This window comes from Hibiscus syriacus, unplaced genomic scaffold (genome assembly GCF_006381635.1).
Source record: "Hibiscus syriacus cultivar Baekdansim isolate YM2019G1 unplaced genomic scaffold, ASM638163v2 tig00003041_pilon, whole genome shotgun sequence".
Taxonomy (NCBI): Eukaryota; Viridiplantae; Streptophyta; class Magnoliopsida; order Malvales; family Malvaceae; genus Hibiscus; species Hibiscus syriacus.
The window spans coordinates 6,947,633-6,970,606 of NW_024061960.1; the positions used below are offsets into that span (position 1 = coordinate 6,947,633).

Genomic DNA, 22,974 nt, shown 5'->3' on the forward strand with positions numbered 1-22,974 from the left:
TCATTCAGGGATATGCCGGATGATTTTTGGAGTCTGCTTTAGATGTGAGGACGTTGGGCATTTTGTTCGGGATTGTCCAATGTTAACCAGTGAATCTGTACAGCCAGAGAAGTCTGTTTCTGTAGCCCAGAGGGGAAGAGGTAGAGGCAGAGGAAGAGGTCAGTCAGAGTCCTCTGCTCAACAGGAGATACACTCCACTGCTCGAGTGTACAATCTCAAGACAAATGAGGATTGTGATGACCCATATATTATAACAGGTACCTTTCTATTGTTTGACAAAGGTGTTATTGTATTGATTGATCTGGGATCTACATATTCATATATTACTAGTACGTTAGTAAGAGAATTGAACATTCCTTTAGAAACTACTAGTAATGAAGTAATAATGACGAATCCACTAGGGCACAGTGCTCAGGTAAATATGGTGAGCCGAGGGTGTCCCATATGGATTCAGGGAATTGAATTTCCTGTTAATCTGATGGAATTACCTTTTGACGAGTTCGAAGTGATACTGAGGATGGATTGGTTATATCGTTATTACGCTGATGTCGATTGTAGATTGAAAAGAATGACATTGAGAAGTTCTGAAGGAATAGAAGTTATTGTATTTAGTGAAAGATGGAATCCATTAGCAAGTGTGATTTCAGTGATGACTGCAAAGAAGTTACTGCTACAGGGATATCAAGGGTTTATTGCTAATGTATTGGATGTTAGAACCAAGGAGAAAGGGATTGAAGAGATTCCTATAGTCAGAGAGTTTCTCGATGTATTTCCTGCAGAGTTGCCAGGTTTACCTCCTGACAGAGAGGTAGAATTCCAGATTGAGATAATACCAGGAACAACGCCCATTGCAATGGCACCATACAGAATGGCTCCAAAGGAATTACAAGAATTAAATATTCAATTAAAGGAGTTATTGGACAAAGGGTTTATTAGACCAAGTGTATCACCTTGGGGAGCTCCAGTTCTATTTGTTAAGAAGAAAGATGGATCAATGCGTCTTTGTATCGATTACAGACAACTCAATAAAGTGACCATCAAGAACAAGTATCCACTTCCCTGAATCGACGATTTATTTGATCAATTAAAGGAAGCTTCAGTGTTCTCAAAAATTGATCTACGTTTGGGTTATCATCAATTAAAGATTCAAGAAAAAGATATTTCGAAAACGGCGTTTAGAATAAGATATGGTCATTATGAATTTATCGTGATGCCGTTTGGAGTTATGAATGCACCAGCTGCTTTTATGGATTTAATGAACAGAATTTTCCAACCGTATTTGGATCAATTTGCTGTGGTGTTTATTGATGATATTTTAATATATTCAAAGTCAGAAGAAGAGCATAGTTCACACTTACATATTGTTTTACAGATTTTACGAGACAAGAAGCTTTATGCTAAATTCTCTAAATGTGAATTCTGGTTGAATGAAGTGGCATTCCTTGGACATGTAATTTCTGCAGAAGGAGTTCAAGTGGATCCCCAAAAGATTAAAGCTATTATGGAGTGGAAAGTTCCAAAGAATGTATCGGAAGTTAGAAGTTTTCTGGGGTTAGCTGGTTATTATCGAAGGTTTGTTAAAAACTTTTCGATTATAGCATTACCCATGACTAAACTGTTGAAAAAGGAAGTAAAATTTGTTTGGACTCAAGAATGTCAAGAGAGTTTTGAAAAGTTAAAGAAGATTCTTACAGAAGCTCTAGTGTTAGTTCTACCCGAGTCTGGAAAGAACTTTATAGTGTATAGTGATGCGTCTCATAGTGGTTTGGGATGTGTATTAATGCAAGAAGGCAAAGTGGTAGCCTATGCTTCGAGACAACTAAAACCGCACGAGAAAAATTATCCAACACACGACCTAGAGATGGCGTCAGTAGTGTTTGCTTTAAAGATCTGGCGTCACTACTTGTATGGTGAAAAGTGCTACTTGTATACGGATCATAAGAGCTTAAAATACTTGATGACTCAGAAAGAGTCGAATTTAAGACAAAGAAGATGGGTGGAATTTCTCAAGGATTATGATATGGTGATTGATTTCCATCCTGGAAAGGCAAATGTGGTAGCTGATGCCTTGAGTCGAAAGACGTTTGCAGCTTTGCGAACTCTTGATGCTAGATTATCGTTAAGAGAAGATGGTGCAATTTGTGCAGAATTGACAATCAAGCCCGTTTGGCTAAATCGAATTAAAGAATTGCAAGTTAAAGATGAAAAGTGTTTAAAGATGATACAACAGATAAAGAATGGAGAGGGTACAGATTATGAGATTAAGTCTGATGAGAACTTGTATTATCAAGAAAGATTAGTAATTCTGGATGATGATGAATTAAAGAATGATTTGTTAACGGAAGCTCATTGTAGTCCATTGACAATGCATCCGGGAGGGAACAAAATGTATATGGATCTTAAGAGTCGATATTGGTGGCCGGGAATGAAGAAAGACATTTCAAAATTTGTATCAAAGTGTTTGACCTGTCAACAAGTCAAAGCTGAACATCAAGTTCCGTCAGGATTGTTACAACCAATTTCAATTCCTCAATGGAAATGGGAAAACATGACGATGTATTTTGTGACGGGTTTGCCTTTAACTCTGAACAAAAAGGATTCAATCTGGGTAATCGTGGATAGATTGACTAAGTCAGCCCATTTTATTCCAGTACGAACTGATTTCTCCATGGATAGGTATGCTGAATTGTATATTAGAGAGATTAAACGGTTGCATGGTGTACCTATTTCCATAGTTTTTGATCGGGATCCTAGATTCACATCACGGTTTTGGAAGTCAATACATAGAGCATTGGGAACTCGGTTAAACTTCAGTACAACGTTTCATCCTTAAACCGATGGTCAATCCGAGCGAACTATTCAAATTCTGGAGGATATGCTAAGAGCTTGTGTTATTGAATACAAAGGATCGTGGGAAAGGTATTTACCACTTGCTGAATTTTCGTACAACAATAGTTATCAGTCAAGCATCAAAATGGCTCCCTATGAAGCTCTATACGGAAGAAGATGTCGTACGCCCTTGAACTGGTATGAACTTAAGGATCGAGAAGTTATTGGTCCTGAGTTGATTCAGAATACAGAAGAGAAAGTTCAAGTAATTCAAAATAATCTGAAAGCTGCAGCTGATAGACAGAAATCGCATGCTGATTTAAAAAGGAAAGAAATTGAATTTCAAGTTGGAGATAAAGTGTTCTTGAAAGTGTCTCCGTGGAAGAAAATATTGAGGTTTGGACGTAAAGGAAAGTTGATTCCTCGGTTCATTGGACCTTATGAGATTACTAAGAGGGTAGGATCAGTAGCATATCCGTTATTTTTGCCACCTGAAATGGAAACGATACACAATGTTTTTCATGTCTCAATGCCTAGGAAATATAGATCTGATCCATCTCACATTGTGACTCCTGAAGAAATTGAAGTCCGACCAGATTTAACTTATGAGGAAGAACCTGTTCAAATATTAGCTCACGAAGTTAAACAACTAAGGAACAAGACTATTCCATTAGTTAAGGTCTTGTGGAGGAATCACAAAGTAGAGGAAGCAACATGGGAACGTGAAGAGGACATGAGGATTAAGTACCCCTACCTCTTTGCATAATGAAAATTCGAGGACGAATTTTCTTAAGGGGAAGAGAGTTGTGATATCCTCAATACCGGGTTAGTGACTAAATTGGAAAGTTTTAGATTTTGGTGATTAAAATAGAATGAATGAATAGAATAAAGATTTATATGTAAATGATTGTGTAGGATTGAATTGAAAGGAAGAAGGAATGGAAGGGCAAAAGAGCCATTTGCAAGGAAAATTAATTAAAGAAGGGATAAGGATATATATGAGTACAAGTGGGATGAAAAGAAGAGAACACCAAAGACTTCCAGAGTTATCTTCTTCTTCTTTCTTCCTTGTACGTGTAAACCAAAGCAAAGGTAAGATTTATGATTATTGAGTTTCTTGTTAAATTTAATATTGGGTTTTGATTATTAGATGATAACTAAGCTTAAGGAAAGCTTAAGTTATCTTAACATCAAAGGATGATTGAGTTAGGAGAGATTTAAGATTTGAAGTTCTTAAATGAAATCTTGGAATAGAGTTCATAACTAGAATTGAAAGTTATATTTGACTTGTCATCAATCTAGTTAAGATATACGAAGTGTTAAAAACGGAATTCAAACATGTTGATTTATTAATGTAATTCTTGAATTACATATGAAGGATATGATTTGAAGGTTTAAGATGAAATAAATGAGTATAAATTGGTTTAAGGATGTGTACTAGAGTTAATAATGAAAAAGGGGATTAAACATAAAGGATTTAATCCAAATGAATGAACTTTCGGGTTCAAAAAGAGGATTCTGGGCAGAGTGCACCGATGCACATTCATGGTGCATCGATGCATCAAGGTTAAAACCCAGAAATTGTATGAATGTGCATCGATGCATTGGTAGTGCATCGATTCACTCTTTTAAAATAAAAACATCGAATGCAATTGGTGCATCGATGCATAAGGAGTGTATCGATGCATCATAGCAATAATACTACATCGAATACCTTTTATGCACCGATGCATCAGTAGTGCATCGATGCATACCTTTATTAAAAGGTGAAATTGACTTTTCTCTTAGTCTAAAGAGTGAATCATTAGAGTATATTAGTTATAATACTGATATAGATCCATGTGTGATTATGTAGATACTAAAAGTAAGCTTATTCCGGAACGATCAAAGGATTAGAATCGAATCAAAACAAAGCTAAGGTGAGTGCATAATATATGTATATTATAATGGAATAAGACTTGTGATAAGTCTAATCCCTATGTTGATTTTTATAATACAATAGTTGTGAACATGCATACATGATAATTATTGTGATACATGCATAAGATATATATATGTTCATGTGAGATGATATGTGATATGACCTGTGATATGAGAACATGATATGAAGTGATATGAGATACATGATCACAAGAGAAATGATATGAGTACATGAACATATGGAAATATAAGAATAATGCCCATAGTATACGATATGAGAATTATAGGTGTAATTGGCATGCCAAGAGTCGAGGGTATAATAGTCCTTCGGGACGTAGTCCTTCGGGACATAGTTGTAACACCCTTAACTCATATCCGACCCGAATACAAGTCCAAGGTGTCACATTGACTTTTCAAACTTTGACTCTTATTGAAAATCGCAGGAATATTTTTAAAACTTTCATTAAAACAAAACACATTAATTTACATAAAACCATAAAATACAAAATCGATCAGAGTATTCGAAATTAACACTTATTACATGCCAACACTCTATACATAACCAAGTATATACTTTGTCAATTACTTCTGATCTGATCTCTTAGTAGTATTGCTGTCCGTGCTACTTCTATTTCCACTTTTTCTGATTCTTGGTACCTACGTGTAAATCACTTACACGACAAGTCATAGACTTAGTGAGGCAATAAATGAATATGCAACAATAAACTTAAGAATGTTCATACTTACAATTGGATCATGACATTTCAATATGCATGTATCTATCGCACGATAACATATAATGCACATACGAAACTTACCTTCTTGTAACACTTTCACTGTAATTCGGTATTTCAATTGCATAACCCATGTATATTATTGAGATTAGAGGTATGTGAGTGCATTGAGATTGTGTACTAATGCTGTCACCACAGCTCGTATCTATTCCCTCATGGGGCACCAAACCTTAGTTCAGTATTCGTCCCGTAGGACTCCTACATCCCGAAGGACTACGTCCCGAAGGACTATTATACCCCCGACTCTTTGCATGCCAATTACACCTATAATTCTCATATCGTATACTATGGGCATTATTCTTATATTTCATATGTTCATGTACTCATATCACTTCTCTTGTAATCATGTATCTCATATCACTTCATATCATGTTCTCATATCACAGGTCATATCACATATCATCTCACATGAACATATATATATCTTATGCATGTATCACAATAATTATCATGTATGCATGTTCACAACTATTGTATTATAAAAATCAACATAGGGATTAGACTTATCACAAGTCTTATTCCATTATAATATACATATATTATGCACTCACCTTAGCTTTGTTTTGATTCGATTCTAATCCTTTGATCGTTCCGGAATAAGCTTACTTTTAGTATCTACATAATCACACATGGATCTATATCAGTATTATAACTAATATACTCTAATGATTCACTCTTTAGACTAAGAGAAAAGTCAATTTCACCTTTTAATAAAGGTATGCATCGATGCACTACTGATGCATCGGTGCATAAAAGGTATTCGATGTAGTATTATTGCTATGATGCATCGATACACTCCTTATGCATCGATGCACCAATTGCATTCGATGTTTTTATTTTAAAAGAGTGAATCGATGCACTACCAATGCATCGATGCACATTCATACAATTTCTGGGTTTTAACCTTGATGCATCGATGCACCATGAATGTGCATCGGTGCACTCTGCCCAGAATCCTCTTTTTGAACCCGAAAGTTCATTCATTTGGATTAAATCCTTTATGTTTAATCCCCTTTTTCATTATTAACTCTAGTACACATCCTTAAACCAATTTATACTCATTTATTTCATCTTAAACCTTCAAATCCTATCATTCATATGTAATTCAAGAATTATATTAATAAATCAACATGTTTGAATTCTGTTTTTAACACTTCGTATATCTTAACTAGATTGATGACAAGTCAAATATAACTTTCAATTCTAGTTATGAACTCTATTCCAAGATTTCATTTAAGAACTTCAAATCTTAAATCTCTCCTAACTCAATCATCCTTTGATGTTAAGATAACTTAAGCTTTCCTTAAGCTTAGTCATCTAATAATCAAAACCCAATATTAAATTAACAAGAAACTCAATAATCAGAAATCTTACCTTTGCTTTGGTTCACACGTACAAGGAAGAAAGAAGAAGAAGATAACTCTGGAAGGCTTTGGTGTTCTCTTCTTTTCATCCCACTTGTACTCATATATATCCTTATCCCTTCTTTAATTAATTTTCCTTGCAAATGGCTCTTTTGCCCTTTCATTCCTTCTTCCTTTCAATTCAATCCTACACAATCATTACATATAAATCTTTATACTATCATTCATTCTATTTTAAAACACCAAAATCTGAAACTTTCCAATTTAGTCACTGACCCGGTATTGAGGATGTTACAACTCTCCCCCCTTAAGAAAATTGGTCCTCGAATTTTCATTATGCAAAGAGGTAGGGGTACTTAATCCTCATGTCCTCTTCACATTCCCATGTTGCTTCCTCTACTTTGTGATTCCTCCACAAGACCTTAACCAATGGAATAGTCTTGTTCCTTAGTTGTTTAACTTCGTGAGCTAATATTTGAACAGGTTCTTCCTCATAATTTAATTCTGGTCGGACCTTCAATTTTTTAGGAGTCACAATGTGAGATGGATCAGATCAGCATACGATTTCTGTCTATCAGCTGCAGCTTTCAGATTATTTTGAATTACTTGAACTTTCTCTTCTGTATTCTGAAACAACTCAGGACCAATAACTTCTCGATCCTTAAGTTCATACCAGTTCAAGGGCGTACGACATCTTCTTCCGTATAGAGCTTCATAGGGAGCCATTTTGATGCTTGACTGATAACTATTGTTGTACGCAAATTCAGCAAGTGGTAAATACCTTTCTCTATGTAATGACTTCCAAACCGTGATGTGAATCTAGAATCCCGGTCAGAAACTATGGAAATAGGTACAGCATGCAACCGTATAATCTCTCTAATATACAATTTAGCATACCTATCCATGGAGAAATTAGTTCGTAATGGAATAAAATGGGCTGACTTAGTCAATCTATCCACGACTATCCAGATTGAATCCTTTTTGTTCAGAGTTAAAGGCAAACCCGTCACAAAATCCATCGTTATATTTTCCTATTTCCATTGAGGAATTGAAATTGGTTGTAACAATCCTGAAGAAACTTGATGTTTAGCTTTGACTTGTTGACAAGTCAAACACTTTGATACAAATTCCGAAATGTCTTTCTTCATTCCCGGCCACCAATATCGACTCTTAAGATCCATATACATTTTGTTCCCTCCCGGATACATTGTCAATGGACTACAATGAGCTTCCGTTAACAAATCATTCTTTAATTCATCATCATCCGGAATTACTAATCTTTCTTGATAATACAAGTTCTCATCAGACTTAATCTCATAATCCATACCCTCTCAATTCTTTATCTGTTGTATCCTCTTTAAACACTTTTCATCTTTAACTTGCAATTCTTTAATTCGATTTAGCCAAACGGGCTTGACTGTTAATTCTGCACAAATTGCACCATATTCTCTTAACGATAATCTAGCATCAAGAGTTCGCAAAGCTGGAAACGTCTTTCGACTCAAGGCATCAGCTACCACATTTGCCTTTCCAGGATGGAAATCAATCACCACATCATAATCCTTGAGAAATTCCACCCATCTTCTTTGTCTTAAATTCAAGTCTTTCTGAGTCATCAAGTATTTTAAGCTCTTATGATCCATATACAAGTAGCACTTTTCACCATACAAGTAGTGACGCCAGATCATTAAAGCAAACACTACTGCCGCAATCTCTAGGTCGTGTGTTGGATAATTTTTCTCGTGCGGTTTTAGTTTTCTCGAAGCATAGGCTACCACTTTGCCTTCTTGCATTAATACGCATCCCAAACCACTATGAGACACATCACTATACACTATAAAGTTCTTTCCAGACTCAGGTTGAACTAACACTGGAGCTTCTATAAGAATCTTCTTTAACTTTTCAAAACTCTCTTGACATTCTTGAGTCCAAACAAATTTTACTTCCTTTTTCAACAGTTTAGTAATGGGTAATGCTATAATCGAAAAGTTTTTAACAAACCTTCGATAATAACCAGCTAACCCCAGAAAACTTCTAACTTACGATACATTCTTTGGAACTTTCCACTCCAGAATAGCTTTAATCTTTTGGGGATCCACTCAAACTCCTTCTGCAGAAATTACATGTCCAAGGAATGCCACTTCATTCAACCAGAATTCACATTTAGAGAATTTAGCATAAAGCTTCTTGTCTCGTAAAATCTGTAAAATAATCTGTAAGTGTGAACTATGCTCTTCTTCTGACTTTGAATATATTATTAAAATATCATCGATAAACACCACAGCAAACTGATCCAAATACGGTTGGAAAATTCTGTTCATTAAATCCATAAAAGCAGCTGGTGCATTCGTAACTCCAAACGACATCACGATAAATTCATAATGACCATATCTTATTCTAAACGTCATTTTCGAAATGTCTTTTTCTTGAATCTTTAATTGATGATAACCCGAACGTATATCAATTTTTGAGAACACTGAAGCTTCCTTTAATTGATCAAATAAATCGTCGATTCGGGGAAGTGGATACTTGTTCTTGATGGTCACTTTATTGAGTTGTCTGTAATCGATACAAAGACGCATTGATCCATCTTTCTTCTTAACAAATAGAACTAGAGCTCCCCAAGGTGATACACTTGGTCTAATAAACCCTTTGTCCAATAACTCCTTTAATTGAATCTTTAATTCTTGTAATTCCTTTGGAGCCATTCTATATGGTGCCATTGCAATGGGTGTTGTTCCTGGTATTATCTCAATCTGAAATTCTACCTCTCTGTCAGGAGGTAAACCTGGCAACTCTGCAGGAAATACATCGAGAAACTCTCTGACTATAGGAATCTCTTCAATCCCTTTCTCCTTGGTTCTAACATCCAGTACATTAGCAATAAACCCTTGACATCCCTGTAACAGTAACTTCTTTGCAGTCATCACTGAAATCACACTTGCTAATGGATTTCATCTTTCACTAAATACAATAACTTCTATTCCTTCAGAACTTCTCAATGTCACTCTTTTCAATCTACAATCGACATCAGCGTAATAACGATATAACCAATCCATCCCCAGTATCACTTCGAATTCGTCAAAAGGTAATTCCATCAGATTAGCAGGAAATTCAATTCCCTGAATCCGTATGGGACACCCTCGACTCACCATATTTACCTTAGCACTGTGCCCTAGTGGATTCGTCACTATTACTTCATTACTATTAGTTTCTAAAGGAATGTTCAATTCTCTTACTAACGTACTAGTAATATATGAATATGTAGATCCCGGATCAATCAATACAATAACACCTTTGTCAAACAATAGAAAGGTACCTGTTATAATATCTGGGTCATCACAATCCTCATTGGTCTTGAGGTTGTACACTCGAGCAGTGGAGTGTATCTCCTGTTGAGCAGAGGACTCTAACTGACCTCCTCCTCTGCCTCTACCTCTTCCCCTCTGGGCTACAGAAACAGACCTCTCTGGCTGTACAGATTCACTGGTTAACATTGGACAATCTTGAACAAAATGCCCAACGTCCCCACATCTAAAGTAGACTCCAGAAATCATCCGGCATATCCCTGAATGATTCTTTCCACAATGTGGGCATTATCTGGCTTGACTCTGATTAGTTCTCCCAGCTCCAGATCCCACTAACTGAGTTTTTCTACCCCTCACTTGATTTGATCCTTTAGCGGAGGATGCCACTGATTCTGATCTAACCTGGGGTCAAACACTAGCATCTTTGCCCCTTTTTGATGGTACAGAACTCGAAGAAGCACCTGATCTTTTGACTGTCTGAGCTCTCGAATTTTCAAATCTCTCGTTCTGAGCTCTTTCCAGAGCCTTGGCACGGTTAACTACTTCTTGAAATGATGATAAATTCAAGACAATCAACATTTCCTTTAACCGAGGACGTAAACCCTCTATGAACCACTCACAAGCATCCTTTTCAGTAGGAACTAGCTCGGCAGCAAAGCGGCTCAACTTATTGAATTCACACTCATACTCATATACAGTGTGATTCCATTACTTCAGATTCATGAACTCTTGCTTCATTTGACGAACAAATTGATCTCCGATGTACTTATGCTTGAATTCTTCTAAAAATAAAGACAAAGTCACTTGGGCGTTAGACACTCTCAATGTAACATTGGTCCACCAGATCCTTGCTTGTCCTCTCAATAATGAAATTATCCCATCCAACTTCTCAGCATCGGAACAATGAAGTCCCGTAAGCATGACTTTCATGTCATTAAGCCAAAGGTCCGCAATAACAGGACCTTCATTGGCTTCCCCTATAAACTCTGGAGCTCCTAACCCCTTCAACTCTTTCGCAACATTCATTTTTGGAGTTAAAGTAACAGGAGGTTGGAAACGCGTCAATACCGCGTCTAACGTTCTAAAGAATATATCTTGATCATTGACAGGCATTCCAGAGGATGTCTGTTCTTCACTCTGCCTGACCAGGGCATGTGAATTACTGCTTTCAGCGGGTCTATCATCTCCCACTTCATTTCTAGATCTACTTTGTCCGGACATCTATAAAAATACAACCATATAGTTCTATTAGCAAAACAACATACTTACTATTCCATCAGATCAGAAATTTCCACTATTTTGTTGGCATGTATATCTTATAAGATACTCTAGACTTCAGTTTATGCTAAGAATCGACTAAACCATAGCTCTGATACCATTAAATGTAACACCCTTAACTCATATTCGACCCGAATACAAATCTGAGGTGTCACATTGACTTTTCAAAACCTTGACTCTTATAGAAAATCCCGAGGATTTTTAAAACTTTCATTAAAACGAAATACTTTAATTTACATAAGACCATAAAATACAAAATCGATCAGAGTATTCGTAATTAACACTTATTACATGCCAACACTCTATACATAACCAAGTGCATACTTTGTCAATTACTTCTGATCTGATCTCTTAGTAGTATTGATGTCCGTGCTACTTCTATTTCCACTTTTCATGATTCTTGGTACCTACGTGTAAATCACTTACACGCTAAGTCATAGACTTAGTGAGGTAATAAATGAATATGCAACAATAAACTTATGAATGTTCATACTTACAATTGGATCATGACATTTTAATATGCATGTATCTATCGCACGATAACATATAATGCACATACGAAACTTACCTTCTTGTATCACTTTCACTGTAAATCGGTATTTCAATTGCATAGCCCATGTATATTATTGAGATTAGAGGTATGTGAGTGCATTGAGGTTGTGCACTAATGCTGTCACCACAGATCGTATATATTCCCTCATGGGGCGCCGAACCTTAGTTCAGTATTCGTCCCGTAGGACTCCTACATCCCGAAGGACTACGTCCCGAAGGACTATTATACCCTCGAATCTTGGCATGCCAATTACACCTATAATTCTCATATCGTATACTATGAGCATTATTCTTATATTTCATATGTTCATGTACTCATATCATTTCTCTTGTGATCATGTATCTCATATCACTTCATATCATGTTCTCATATCACAGGTCATATCACATATCATCTCACATGAACATATATATATCTTATGCATGTATCACAATAATTATCATGTATGCATGTTTACAACTATTGTATTATAAAAATCAACATAGGGATTAGACTTATCACAAGTCTTATTCCATTATAATATACATATAGTATGCACTCACCTTAGCTTTGCTTTGATTCGATTCTAATCCTTTGATCGTTCCAGAATAAGCTTACTTTTAGTGTCTACATAATCACACATGGATCTATATCAGTATTATAACTAATATACTCTAATGATTCACTCTTTAGACTAAGAGAAAAGTCAATTTCATCTTTTAATGAAGGTATGCATCGATGCACTACTGATGCATCAGTGTATAAAAGGTATTCGATGTAGTATTATTGTTGTGATGCATCGATGCACTCCTTATGCATCGATGCACCAATTGCATTCGATGTTTTTATTTTAAAAGAGTGCATCGATGCACTACCAATGCATCGATGCACATTAATACAATTTTTGGGTTTTAACCTTGATACATCGATGCACCATGAATGTGCATCGGTGCACTCTGCCCAGAATCCTCTTTTTGAACCCGAAAGTTCATTCATTTGGATTAAATCTTTCATGTTTAATCCCCTTTTTCATTCTTAACTCTAGTACACATCCTTAAACCAATTTATACTCATTTATTTCATCTTAAACCTTCAAATCCTATCCTTCATATGTAATTCAAGAATTACATTAATAAATCAACATGTTTGAATTCAGTTTTTAACACTTCGTATATCTTAACTAGATTGATGACAAGTCAAATATAACTTTCAATTCTAATTATGAACTCTATTCCAAGATTTCATTTAAGAACTTCAAATCTTAAATCTCTCCTAACTCAATCATCCTTTGATGTTAAGATAACTTAAGCTTTCCTTAAGCTTAGTTATCATCTAATAATCAAAACCCAATATTAAATTTAACAAGAAATTCAATAATCAGAAATCCTACCTTTGCTTTGGTTTACACGTACAAGGAAGAAAGAATAAGAAGATAACTCTGGAAGGCTTTGGTGTTCTCTTCTTTTCATCCCACTTGTACTCATATATATCCTTATCCCTTCTTTAATTAATTTTCCTTGCAAATGACTTTTTTGCTCTTCCATTCCTTCTTCCTTTCAATTCAATCCTACACAATCATTTACATATAAATCTTTATACTATTCATTCATTATATTTTAATCATCAAAATCTAAAACTTTCCAATTTAGTCACTAACTTGGTATTGAGGATGTTACAATGATACTTAGTTCATCTTAGTAGTATTTATCAACTCTGCATTTCTAACCCCATTTTTTTCTCACAAGTATTTCATCGAACATCTATGCTTCACCTGAGATGACATATATCTAACATTACACCTTGAATCGTTGATGGTCTCGATAGTCCCTTGTTCGGGTCTTCTTTCAATGGACCCTTATTCAAGTCAACACCTCCACATAATTCAAAGTTAGATTAGAATTTCACATGCATCCTCGACTGAAAAGTCGCGCTGGAAATGAGAAGAGAGAAGAGAAAAAGGAAATTTGATATCGAAAAGGAATTTGGGGTTTAGAATGAAATTTAGGATTGTATTGCAAGTTTTAAAGTTGGGGGACCTAAATGCAAGAGCTTGAAAAGTTTAGTGATCATATTGCAAACATACTAACGGCAGTATAACGGCGTCAAACAGTCGGGGACCATATTGCAAATAAACTAAATGTTGGGGGACCATTTTGCAAACGGACTAAATATTGAGGGACTGTATTGCAAGTTTAAAAAGTTGGTGGACCTAAATAAAAACTTTAGAAAAATTCAGTGACCATTACTATACTTTACGCTATATATAATAGAAGCGGATGCGAAATGGGTTGTTGAGGCGATGAACAAAGAAGTTTCTCACGATCTGCAAAAAGAACTAATCTTCAAAGACTTTGAATAAATATGGAAAGAGGGATGGATCGCTGAAATTAGACATACCTGGGAGAAGGCAACCGATGCGCGGACAGATTAGCTAAAATGGCTCTCGAGATAGGTGAAGGGACGCTGCTTCTTGAGGAGCCACCCGAGGAACTGATTCCTCTCTTACAAGCGATAAACATGGGATAGAATTCCTGAGGTGGTAGATCACACGTGTAGTCTCTTTCTAATGTACCAAAAAATAATAATAAACTTAAATTTTAGAACTTAATTTGGTGTAGATGTATGTTGTAGGGATCTATACTTGGTATGAATACAACAATCTAAGTTTCGATATCTTGATTTATTTATAAATTATTTTAAACAACGAATCTTAAAACAATATTTATACTTTCAAATGTATACTAGTCTAAAGAAGGTATTGATACCCTAGTAACAAGTATCAATACTTAAAAATGTAAACTTTTGCTATTTGGTGCTTGTAAATTTATGTGCTTTGCTTTCGTATCTACATAATCTGTAAGTTTTGTGACTTGGTCATTCAATGATTAATTAAGACGACATGCTTCGACAATAAAAGAAAAGTAAGATTTGAACTTGATTAATGCTTTAGTAAAAAAATGAGAATTGCTAAAAGGCGTGCCTTAATTGTATGAATTACTTCCATGTCTACAAGTTTGACATGTCATGCAAATTAGTCCTATGCTGATTAAGTAATTTGTTATGCCGTTAAACTTCAAAAATTTATAGTCGATACTTTAAATTATTGCAACTTGTGATTATGCCCTCATGTTTAATATGATTTGAGAATTGGTCCTCTAAAATATAATTGTGTGGTTGTTATAAGTTTAAATGGGTAAAATATAAGTTTGAATACACCGTTTATTATCTAAATTAAAATTCAGGTCAGATAAATAGTGTTACATCAGTAATTTAGAGCATACAATCTCCCAAATCACTATATAGAAAATTAAAAACTCATCAACTAACAGAACCCATCAAACGACCTTAGTAGTTAAAGTGAGTGTTATTCTCCTTAGAGGTCCCGAGTTTAAGCATACACATCTGCAATGTATGTGTGTATTATCAATGGCTAAAAAAGATTTTAAACAAATACTATTTTATAATCATATTATACTATTAAAAAATCCTCATCAGCTAACCCATATCATACATGTTACATATACTAGTTTAATTATTTTTATTCAAATTTTACATTCGTTCCCCTATCTTAATGATTTATATACTACGAATGGATTTCAAAAAGAGAATAATTTTATTACAAACATATGAATATAATGAAACATAAATTTAAATTAAAACATAATGGATGTAAATATTTTCAAAGTGATGCAAAATTTTTCCATGGCAAAGAAAAACAGGGACAGTCCCTTTTGCAAAAATCAGTAAAATCTTTTAACTTCCTACACGATGGACCGTGTTCTTTCCCTTCTTCCCAGACAATAATCATATATGCTCTTAATTATGTCCCAATTCTTTCAAGATTCTCCGAAACAGTTTTCATCCTCGGTCGAATCTCAGGGCCTGCTTCGGTGCACGCCAGAGCAACGTGGAAAACAGCCAGCACTTCTTTCTTGGCATGCGCTTCTTGTAATAACATGGGATCAACCATGTCCGACAACGGCTTTTCTTCTTCGAAACCTTTCTTCACCCACCTTACGAGGTCCGGGACTTCGATGGAAGTTGAGGTAGTCGGCGATAGCTCCGGAGACTTCCCCGTTAACATCTCTAGTAAGACGACTCCGAACGAATAGACGTCCCATTTTTGTGTCGCTCGGTTGCCAGGGTCTCGAGCCTCCGGCGCTTGATAACTGTTGGTTCGTTCCGTTTGGATTGATTTGTAAGGCAGTCCACCTATGAAGCCGCCGGATGAAGAATCGGGATTGTTTCCGGTGATGGAAATGAGCCTGTTGAGGCCGAAATCGGAAACGTAGGGCTGGAATTCGTTGTCGAGGAGGACGTTCGACGGCTTGACGTCTCCATGAACGAATTTTCTAGGACTGCATTCATGGAGATAGGCCAAACCACGGGCTGCTCCCTTTGCAATTTTTAGCCTTATGGACCATGAGAGGCTTGTTGATGGTTGACCATTTCTGCCTGTAAAAAACAATCTCATTCACCATATAATCAAAATCTAAAGTATTACCCCCCCCCCCAGTTGTCAATGCCCCTTTCTTTATTTTATCATATGATGCATGATGGACCTACCATTTGGTAGTATTCATTTAAATCCTATTGAACCAACCAACTCCATAACCTACCCCCACAACATTAATATTTTGTATACATATGGTTCTCTAATAATTCTTTAAATACAAGTTTTTTTTTTAAAAATATTGCGTATTCGTGCTAAATATATAATGTTAGAGTTTAAAATAATTTCAATCTAAGTAAGAAATCAAGTTTAACTAAAAGTAAGAAGCTTATTATATTTCATTTTGATTGAGAGTAGGAAGCATAATTTGAGTAGGCTTTTATGTTATGCAAATTTTCTTTGTAGCGAGTAATTATTCCTATCAATAGATACTAAAGATTAAGGTTAGATATTAAGTTATTCATGAGAATCTCTTTTATATTTTTTATTTTCAATATTAATAAAAATTCTTCACTTCTATTCGTATTTTTTAAAAAATCAACATAAAATCTTAATATCTATTTTATTATAGATCATATGTATATCATTATCCTTTAAACTCGAATTTCGATAATGTGATGTAGAGAACAAAATTCTTATATGTATGTGTACTGAACTATCGACTTTAGAGTCAAAATTCTCATTTTCCTAGGGCATTTCTTTTGTTTGTTCATAGTGTGAGCTATAGAATAACTACAAATTACAACGGCAAGGTATTGCATCTCCATAGACAGCAATTACCACGAAAGGGACTGCACTGCCGAGACCTAACGAGTCCTCGTGGGTGCGTAAACTACACTCACGACGGGGTCGGCCACTTTGGACCACTTCATTTCTTTATCGTATTATACTTAAGAATTATCATGGTCGAGTCTGAGTTTTTTATTCCATCTTAAATTTTTTATTTGTACCCAATCTAATTTTGAGTTTAGAAAAATTCCTTTGAGCGAAAATTAGATATTTTTAAGTTAAAATTCACACTTAATTTGATCTAAATCGACTTAATATATATATATATATATTCATTTCTATTAGATAAAATAATGAACTAATTAAAAAGTGAAATAGAAATGAGTTTATTATAAATTATCCTTTAATATATAAGAGATAATTATAGTACTATAAATATAAATTCGACCCAACTCGACCTCACTCTTAAAAAGAAAAAAAAGCTTGATTCGATCTGAACCTTAAATTTCAAAATAAAAAATTAACTTTATTAAATTGTATCCAGTCGAAACTCCTAAGATCGGGATGAAATATTCATCCCTAATTATTACCATTTAGCATCAAAAAGACCAGTTATCAAGTTTCGTTAGCAAAATAAAGACGTTGAATACAAGAACTCAACCTGACGGGAGCTCATCTCAAAATTTACTACTCGAAATTTGGTTAGACTTCGAACCTAGTATTCGAAGTAAGCTCGAATTATTCGAACTCAATTTGATTAAACTTATGTAGTGAAGAAGAAGAAGAAGAAGAAGCTAACCTCTCATGGCATTAGCCAAGTTGCCATTGGAGATGAAATCACTAATGAGAAGCTTTTCGTCAGGAGCCCAATAGTAAGCTCTCAACTTCACAACATTCGGATGCTTCACTTTACCAATCGCCTGAACTTCCGCCACAAATTCCTTATACCTCTGCTCTCCACCTTCGCCGCCCAATCGCCGAACAGCCACCGGAACCCCATTTCCGAGCACCACTTTGTAAACTATCCCAAGCCCACTCTTACCCAACACATAAGCCGACGCTCTAAGCAACTCGTCCAACTCGAAACTAAACCCTTTATCAATGGCGACCAACTCACCTTCCGCTTTTCCGGATTTATTCCCTTTCTCGTTGTCTTCGAATTCCGAGTCGTCGTTACGACACCCATTGATGCACTGAAATGCACAAAAGGAACAGAGTTTCCCTTTGTAGTTATCGCCGAACTTGGCTTTTCCGGTGCAACTACAGCCGTTTGAAGAATCTTTGTTTTTCCAGTAAATATAAACTATAATCAATCCGATCAACGCCACACCGACGGCATCAGCCGCGGAGATTAATATGATTAAGCCGGGAGTGAGCCCTTTTTTCTGGGTTTCACCGGAATTGGGCCCCGAATTTTGAGTCCCTGAAGAACTTGTGCTGGAATTTTTGCAGGTTTTTTGAAGAGGAAACCCGCATAAAAGAGGATTGTTTAGAAATGCTGTTGGTCCTTGATTTGCAAACGATCCCGTTTCAGGTATTTCCCCGCTTAAATTGTTGTGCCGGAGATCGAAACTGACAATCACCGGTAAGTCGCCCAAGCTTTTTGGTAGATTACCAGATAAGTGATTGTAGGATAAATTGAGAGTGCCCGACAATGAGTTTAATTCTCCGATGGTACTAGGGATCGGTCCGTTGAATTCGTTCGACGAAAGGTCGAGCTGAATCAAGTTGTCCAATTCCGGCCAAATTCTGTCTGGAATTTCGCCGGAGAATTTGTTTTGAGCCAAAATCAACCTCTGCAACTGCTTGCAGTTCCTGAGATTCTCAGGCAAAGAACCCGACAGCGAATTGTTGGAGAGGTCGAGGTTTTGCAGCTTCGGAAGCTTGCAGATCGAAGGAGGCAGCGGACCGGACAGATTGTTACCGTACAGGAACATGCTGTGAAGTGACGTGGCGTTGAACAGTTGGTCCGGTATGGAACCGTAGAAGTCATTGTTGTGAAGATTTAACCTTCTGAGATAGATTAAATTCCCAAGCTCCGACGGGATATACCCCCGGATATTCTTCCCGGAAACGGCGATTCCGACGACACGTGGGTCGGCGGATCCTGATACGTTCTTGCAGGAAATGCCGGACCAATTACACGGCGTGGCATCGTCCTCATTCCAGTTGGCTAAAAAGGACTGGCCGGAAGATTGGTCGACGGCGGATTTCAACGATAGAAGGGAGAGACCGTCGGGTGAAAGGGAAAAGGCTGGTTTCGGGCTTCGGAGGAGGAAGACGAAGAAGAGTGGAAGGAGAGGAAGCTTCTTCATGATCAATAAAAGAGAGTATCTTTCTCTTCTCTTCTTTGTGAATTAAAAATGTGGGCTTTTAAGACACTAGGCAAGAGTTTAAGACTTGAAATTAAATGATTAAATAAATGTACATCACCAACAAAAATACCAATTGCACAAGAATATATGAATGTAATTATTAGAGGTGTGTTAGGATTTTACACTGTAATTGTATAAAATTTTACTATTCTCTTAATTTTATTTATAGTTATTATAGGTTTTATTTTTTAAAATAAGGTTGATTCATATAATGTAATTATATGAATTATCTAACACTTTTACCGATATTATACATTATAGTTATATAAATTTTAATTTTTAAATAATATCATATATGAAATTAAAGATGTAATTATACGCATGATTATGTCAATTTTCACTCTCTTAAGAACTGAAGAGTGTAATTGAAGGTCTTCAATTGCACTGAATTTAACTAGACTCACAAATTATAATAGTTGTCCAAATACAATACAGTTGTATAATTACACTCAAATCTAACCATACAATGACTTTCTAAACATGCCTTAACTTTTCAATAGTTACTGCTAAATGCTCAAATAATGACCTACTCTTTTAGGTGTTTATATAAGGGTTTAACCTTTTAAATTGTAGAATAAAGAGTAACATTTTTGAATATGCTTAAATAACGGTAACCTTTTAAAAATATCAAATAAAGGCCTAATATTTTCAAGTCCGTTCAAATAAGGATCTAAGGGTTTTTCTTAATTTGCTCAAATGAGAGTCCTTATTTGAAAACATTACCAACAAATTATGTCTTTATTGAGTGAACTTTAAATTGCTAGACTAGACCATTATTTAATCCATTTGAAATGTTAGTCCCTTATTTGAATAGATACAAAAATATTAACCCCTTAATTAACAGATACAAAGGATTAGGTTCCTAGTTAAGTATTAGTCTAATGATATTTTATTTGGTATAAAGAATGAAAATGAGTGATGATAGATTTTTTCTCTCTCAAATAGATTAAATATACAATAAAAAATTTAATCATTTAATTAATAATTTTTCATATTTATTCCTTTCTATTTTTTATATTAAACAAAATCAATCATATGAATATAATTTAACCCAACAAATTACTGTCTACCGATCATTTATTGACGAATGCTTAACTTTGAAATGTGATAATAATAATAATAATTTTAAAAATAATTATATGAAATAATAAGTGGATCCAACTTCTCGCGAAAAACAACAGTGGATGTCAGTTGAGTAGAGTTGTTTGTAGTAGAAGAAAAGCAAATTTATTGAAATTTGTGATGCTGATATTTTGTTTTATGTCATATTATTGGGAAGTATCACGTGTGGCAGATTTAGTATACGGTTAAGAAAATATGTTATTGATTTTATTATTATTTTTTAATAAAATCGATAAAAATTATTAAAAATATTATTATTTTTTACCGATTTTATTATTATTGGTTGTTTTACCGATTTTATTAACATATCTGGTAAATCACTACCTAAAATATTATTTTTTTCTACCGATTTTATTATTATTGGGCATTTTACCGAAAATATTAAAAAACATTAGTGTTTTAGGTATAAATAATAATGTTTTATCTCCCCCTATCTCTTTGTCTTAGCTATGAATGTATTGTTCAGTTTACTGAATTTGGCTACTATGAATGGAATTTTCAAGTTTCATCCCAAATGCAGGAAGATAAAGCTAACTCACATGTGCTTTGCAGATGATCTTCTTATTTTCTGCAAAGGCACCATTGACTCTATTACTGGTGTGCAGTCTGTCCTTGATATGTTTTATTCACTATCAGGGTTAAAACTTAATGCCAATAAATGTGAGATGTTCACTGCTGGAATCACCCCTGAGCAGTGTGCTTTTATCCATGAGATTATAGGCTTTAAACAAGGGAATCTCCCTGTGAGATACTTTGGTGTTCCCCTGGTGACAAGGAAAATCTCTATGAATGATTATCAATGCCTAGTTGATAAGATAAGGGCAAGACTAAGCATGTGGGCTAACAGGCATATAAGTTTTGTTGGTAGACTGCAGTTAATTCTACATGTTCTTTTTAGCATAGCTAATTTCTGGTGGAGGCAGATGGTCCTTCCTCAAGCTACAATCAAGAAAATCGAGCAGCTTTGCTTTCGCTTCTTCTGGAAAGTAGCTGATATGGCTGCTAAGGGTGCACGAGTCAGCTGGAAACATATATGTCTGATGAAATCGGAAAGAGGATTGGGTGTTATTGACTTAAAGGGATGGAATAGGGCCTGCATAGGGCTTTTGATCAAAAAACTATTGGCCAATGAAGGCTATTTTTGGGTAGCCTAGGTTCGCTCTTATGTGATCAAGGACTTGGACTTTTGGCAAATGAGTGTCCCTGTAAACGCTAGCTGAAGTCTTAAGATAATTCTAAAAATGAGACCTGTTGTGCCTCAGCTACCCACTGGCTCTGTTAATGACCTTAACACAAGGAAATTATGGGAGGAGCTGCGCACACATACCCTATGGTCTCCTGGCACAGGTTAGTTTGGTTTCCAGAGCGCATCCCCAAGCAAAGTATCATCTTGTGGATGGCCATCCTTGATAGGTTCCTAACTCGTACCAGATTGTTACGAATGGGATTGAGTCTTGACAATGACAAATGCTTACTTTGTGGTTCTGAGCCCGAGTTTAAAAGTCATCTTTTCTTTGGTTGTGCTTTTGCGAAAGATCTATGGGGCAGAATCCTCTTCTTATGTGGTATGGTTCACAATGTGAGTACTTGGGATAAGGAGCTAGATTGGGCTATCCGTCTCCTTAAAGGAAAGTCCTTCATTGTACAAGTTGTGAAACTTACTCTTGCAAGCTATGTGTATGGCATATGGAGAGAAATGAATAATATGCTGTTTGGAGGCAGATGTGTGGATGAGCTTCTGAATGACATCCGGGAAGCCATACAGATTCGAGTTCAAGGATGGTCTAGCAACATGACTGACTCAAGAAATGTGATCCTTTGTACAAGCTGGGGTATTTCATGCTAGATCTTCTTTCTCCTTGCTGGCTAACTATGTTTTTACTGTTTATGTAATGTACTGTTGTAGCAGTTTTTTCTGCTTTCTTGGGTAATGGAAATGGAATTATCCAAATAACAATGTTTTAGGTAATTTTTTACCGGTTTTGTTAAAAAATAATAATAAAACCAGTAACGTCTTTCCTTAACCGTATATTAAAGCTGTCACACGGTAGAACTTCCCCATATTATTTGGAATTTTATTTTTGTAAGTTTGGGAGAACTATGAAGCCTCTCCCTCCTTTTTGGAGTTCATTAAATTGTTAAAAATGGTTAAGTCTCCCTTTGATACATGGTCACTGAAAAAGTATTTTTATAATTAATGTTCAAATAAATATTGTATTTTTTCTATTTTTTTAATACATAAACAACTAGAGTCTAACTAGAATTGAGAA

General features: G+C 35.4%; 1 protein-coding gene across 1 annotated transcript; it reads right to left on the reverse strand.

The window, feature by feature from the left end:
* Positions 1-15,781: 15,781 nt before the first annotated feature.
* LOC120170528 (receptor protein kinase-like protein ZAR1) lies at positions 15,782-19,619 on the reverse strand. The gene is made up of 2 exons (XM_039178472.1): positions 18,007-19,619; positions 15,782-16,480 (listed from the first exon to the last, which is right to left on the reverse strand). Exons 1-2 carry the CDS (start codon positions 19,520-19,522, stop codon positions 15,846-15,848), a joined length of 2,151 nt encoding a protein of 716 aa, XP_039034403.1. The 5' UTR covers positions 19,523-19,619; the 3' UTR covers positions 15,782-15,845.
* Between the last annotated feature and the right edge of the window lie 3,355 nt (positions 19,620-22,974).

Excerpts from the sequence above, each read along its gene's own strand:
- LOC120170528 (XM_039178472.1), bottom strand. The coding sequence starts at position 19,522 with ATGAAGAAGCTTCCTCTCCTTCCACTCTTCTTCGTCTTCCTCCTCCGA. Across the intron at positions 16,481-18,006 it reads CTTGGCTAATGCCATGAGAG|GCAGAAATGGTCAACCATCA; the intron begins GTTAGCTTCTTC and ends TGTTTTTTACAG.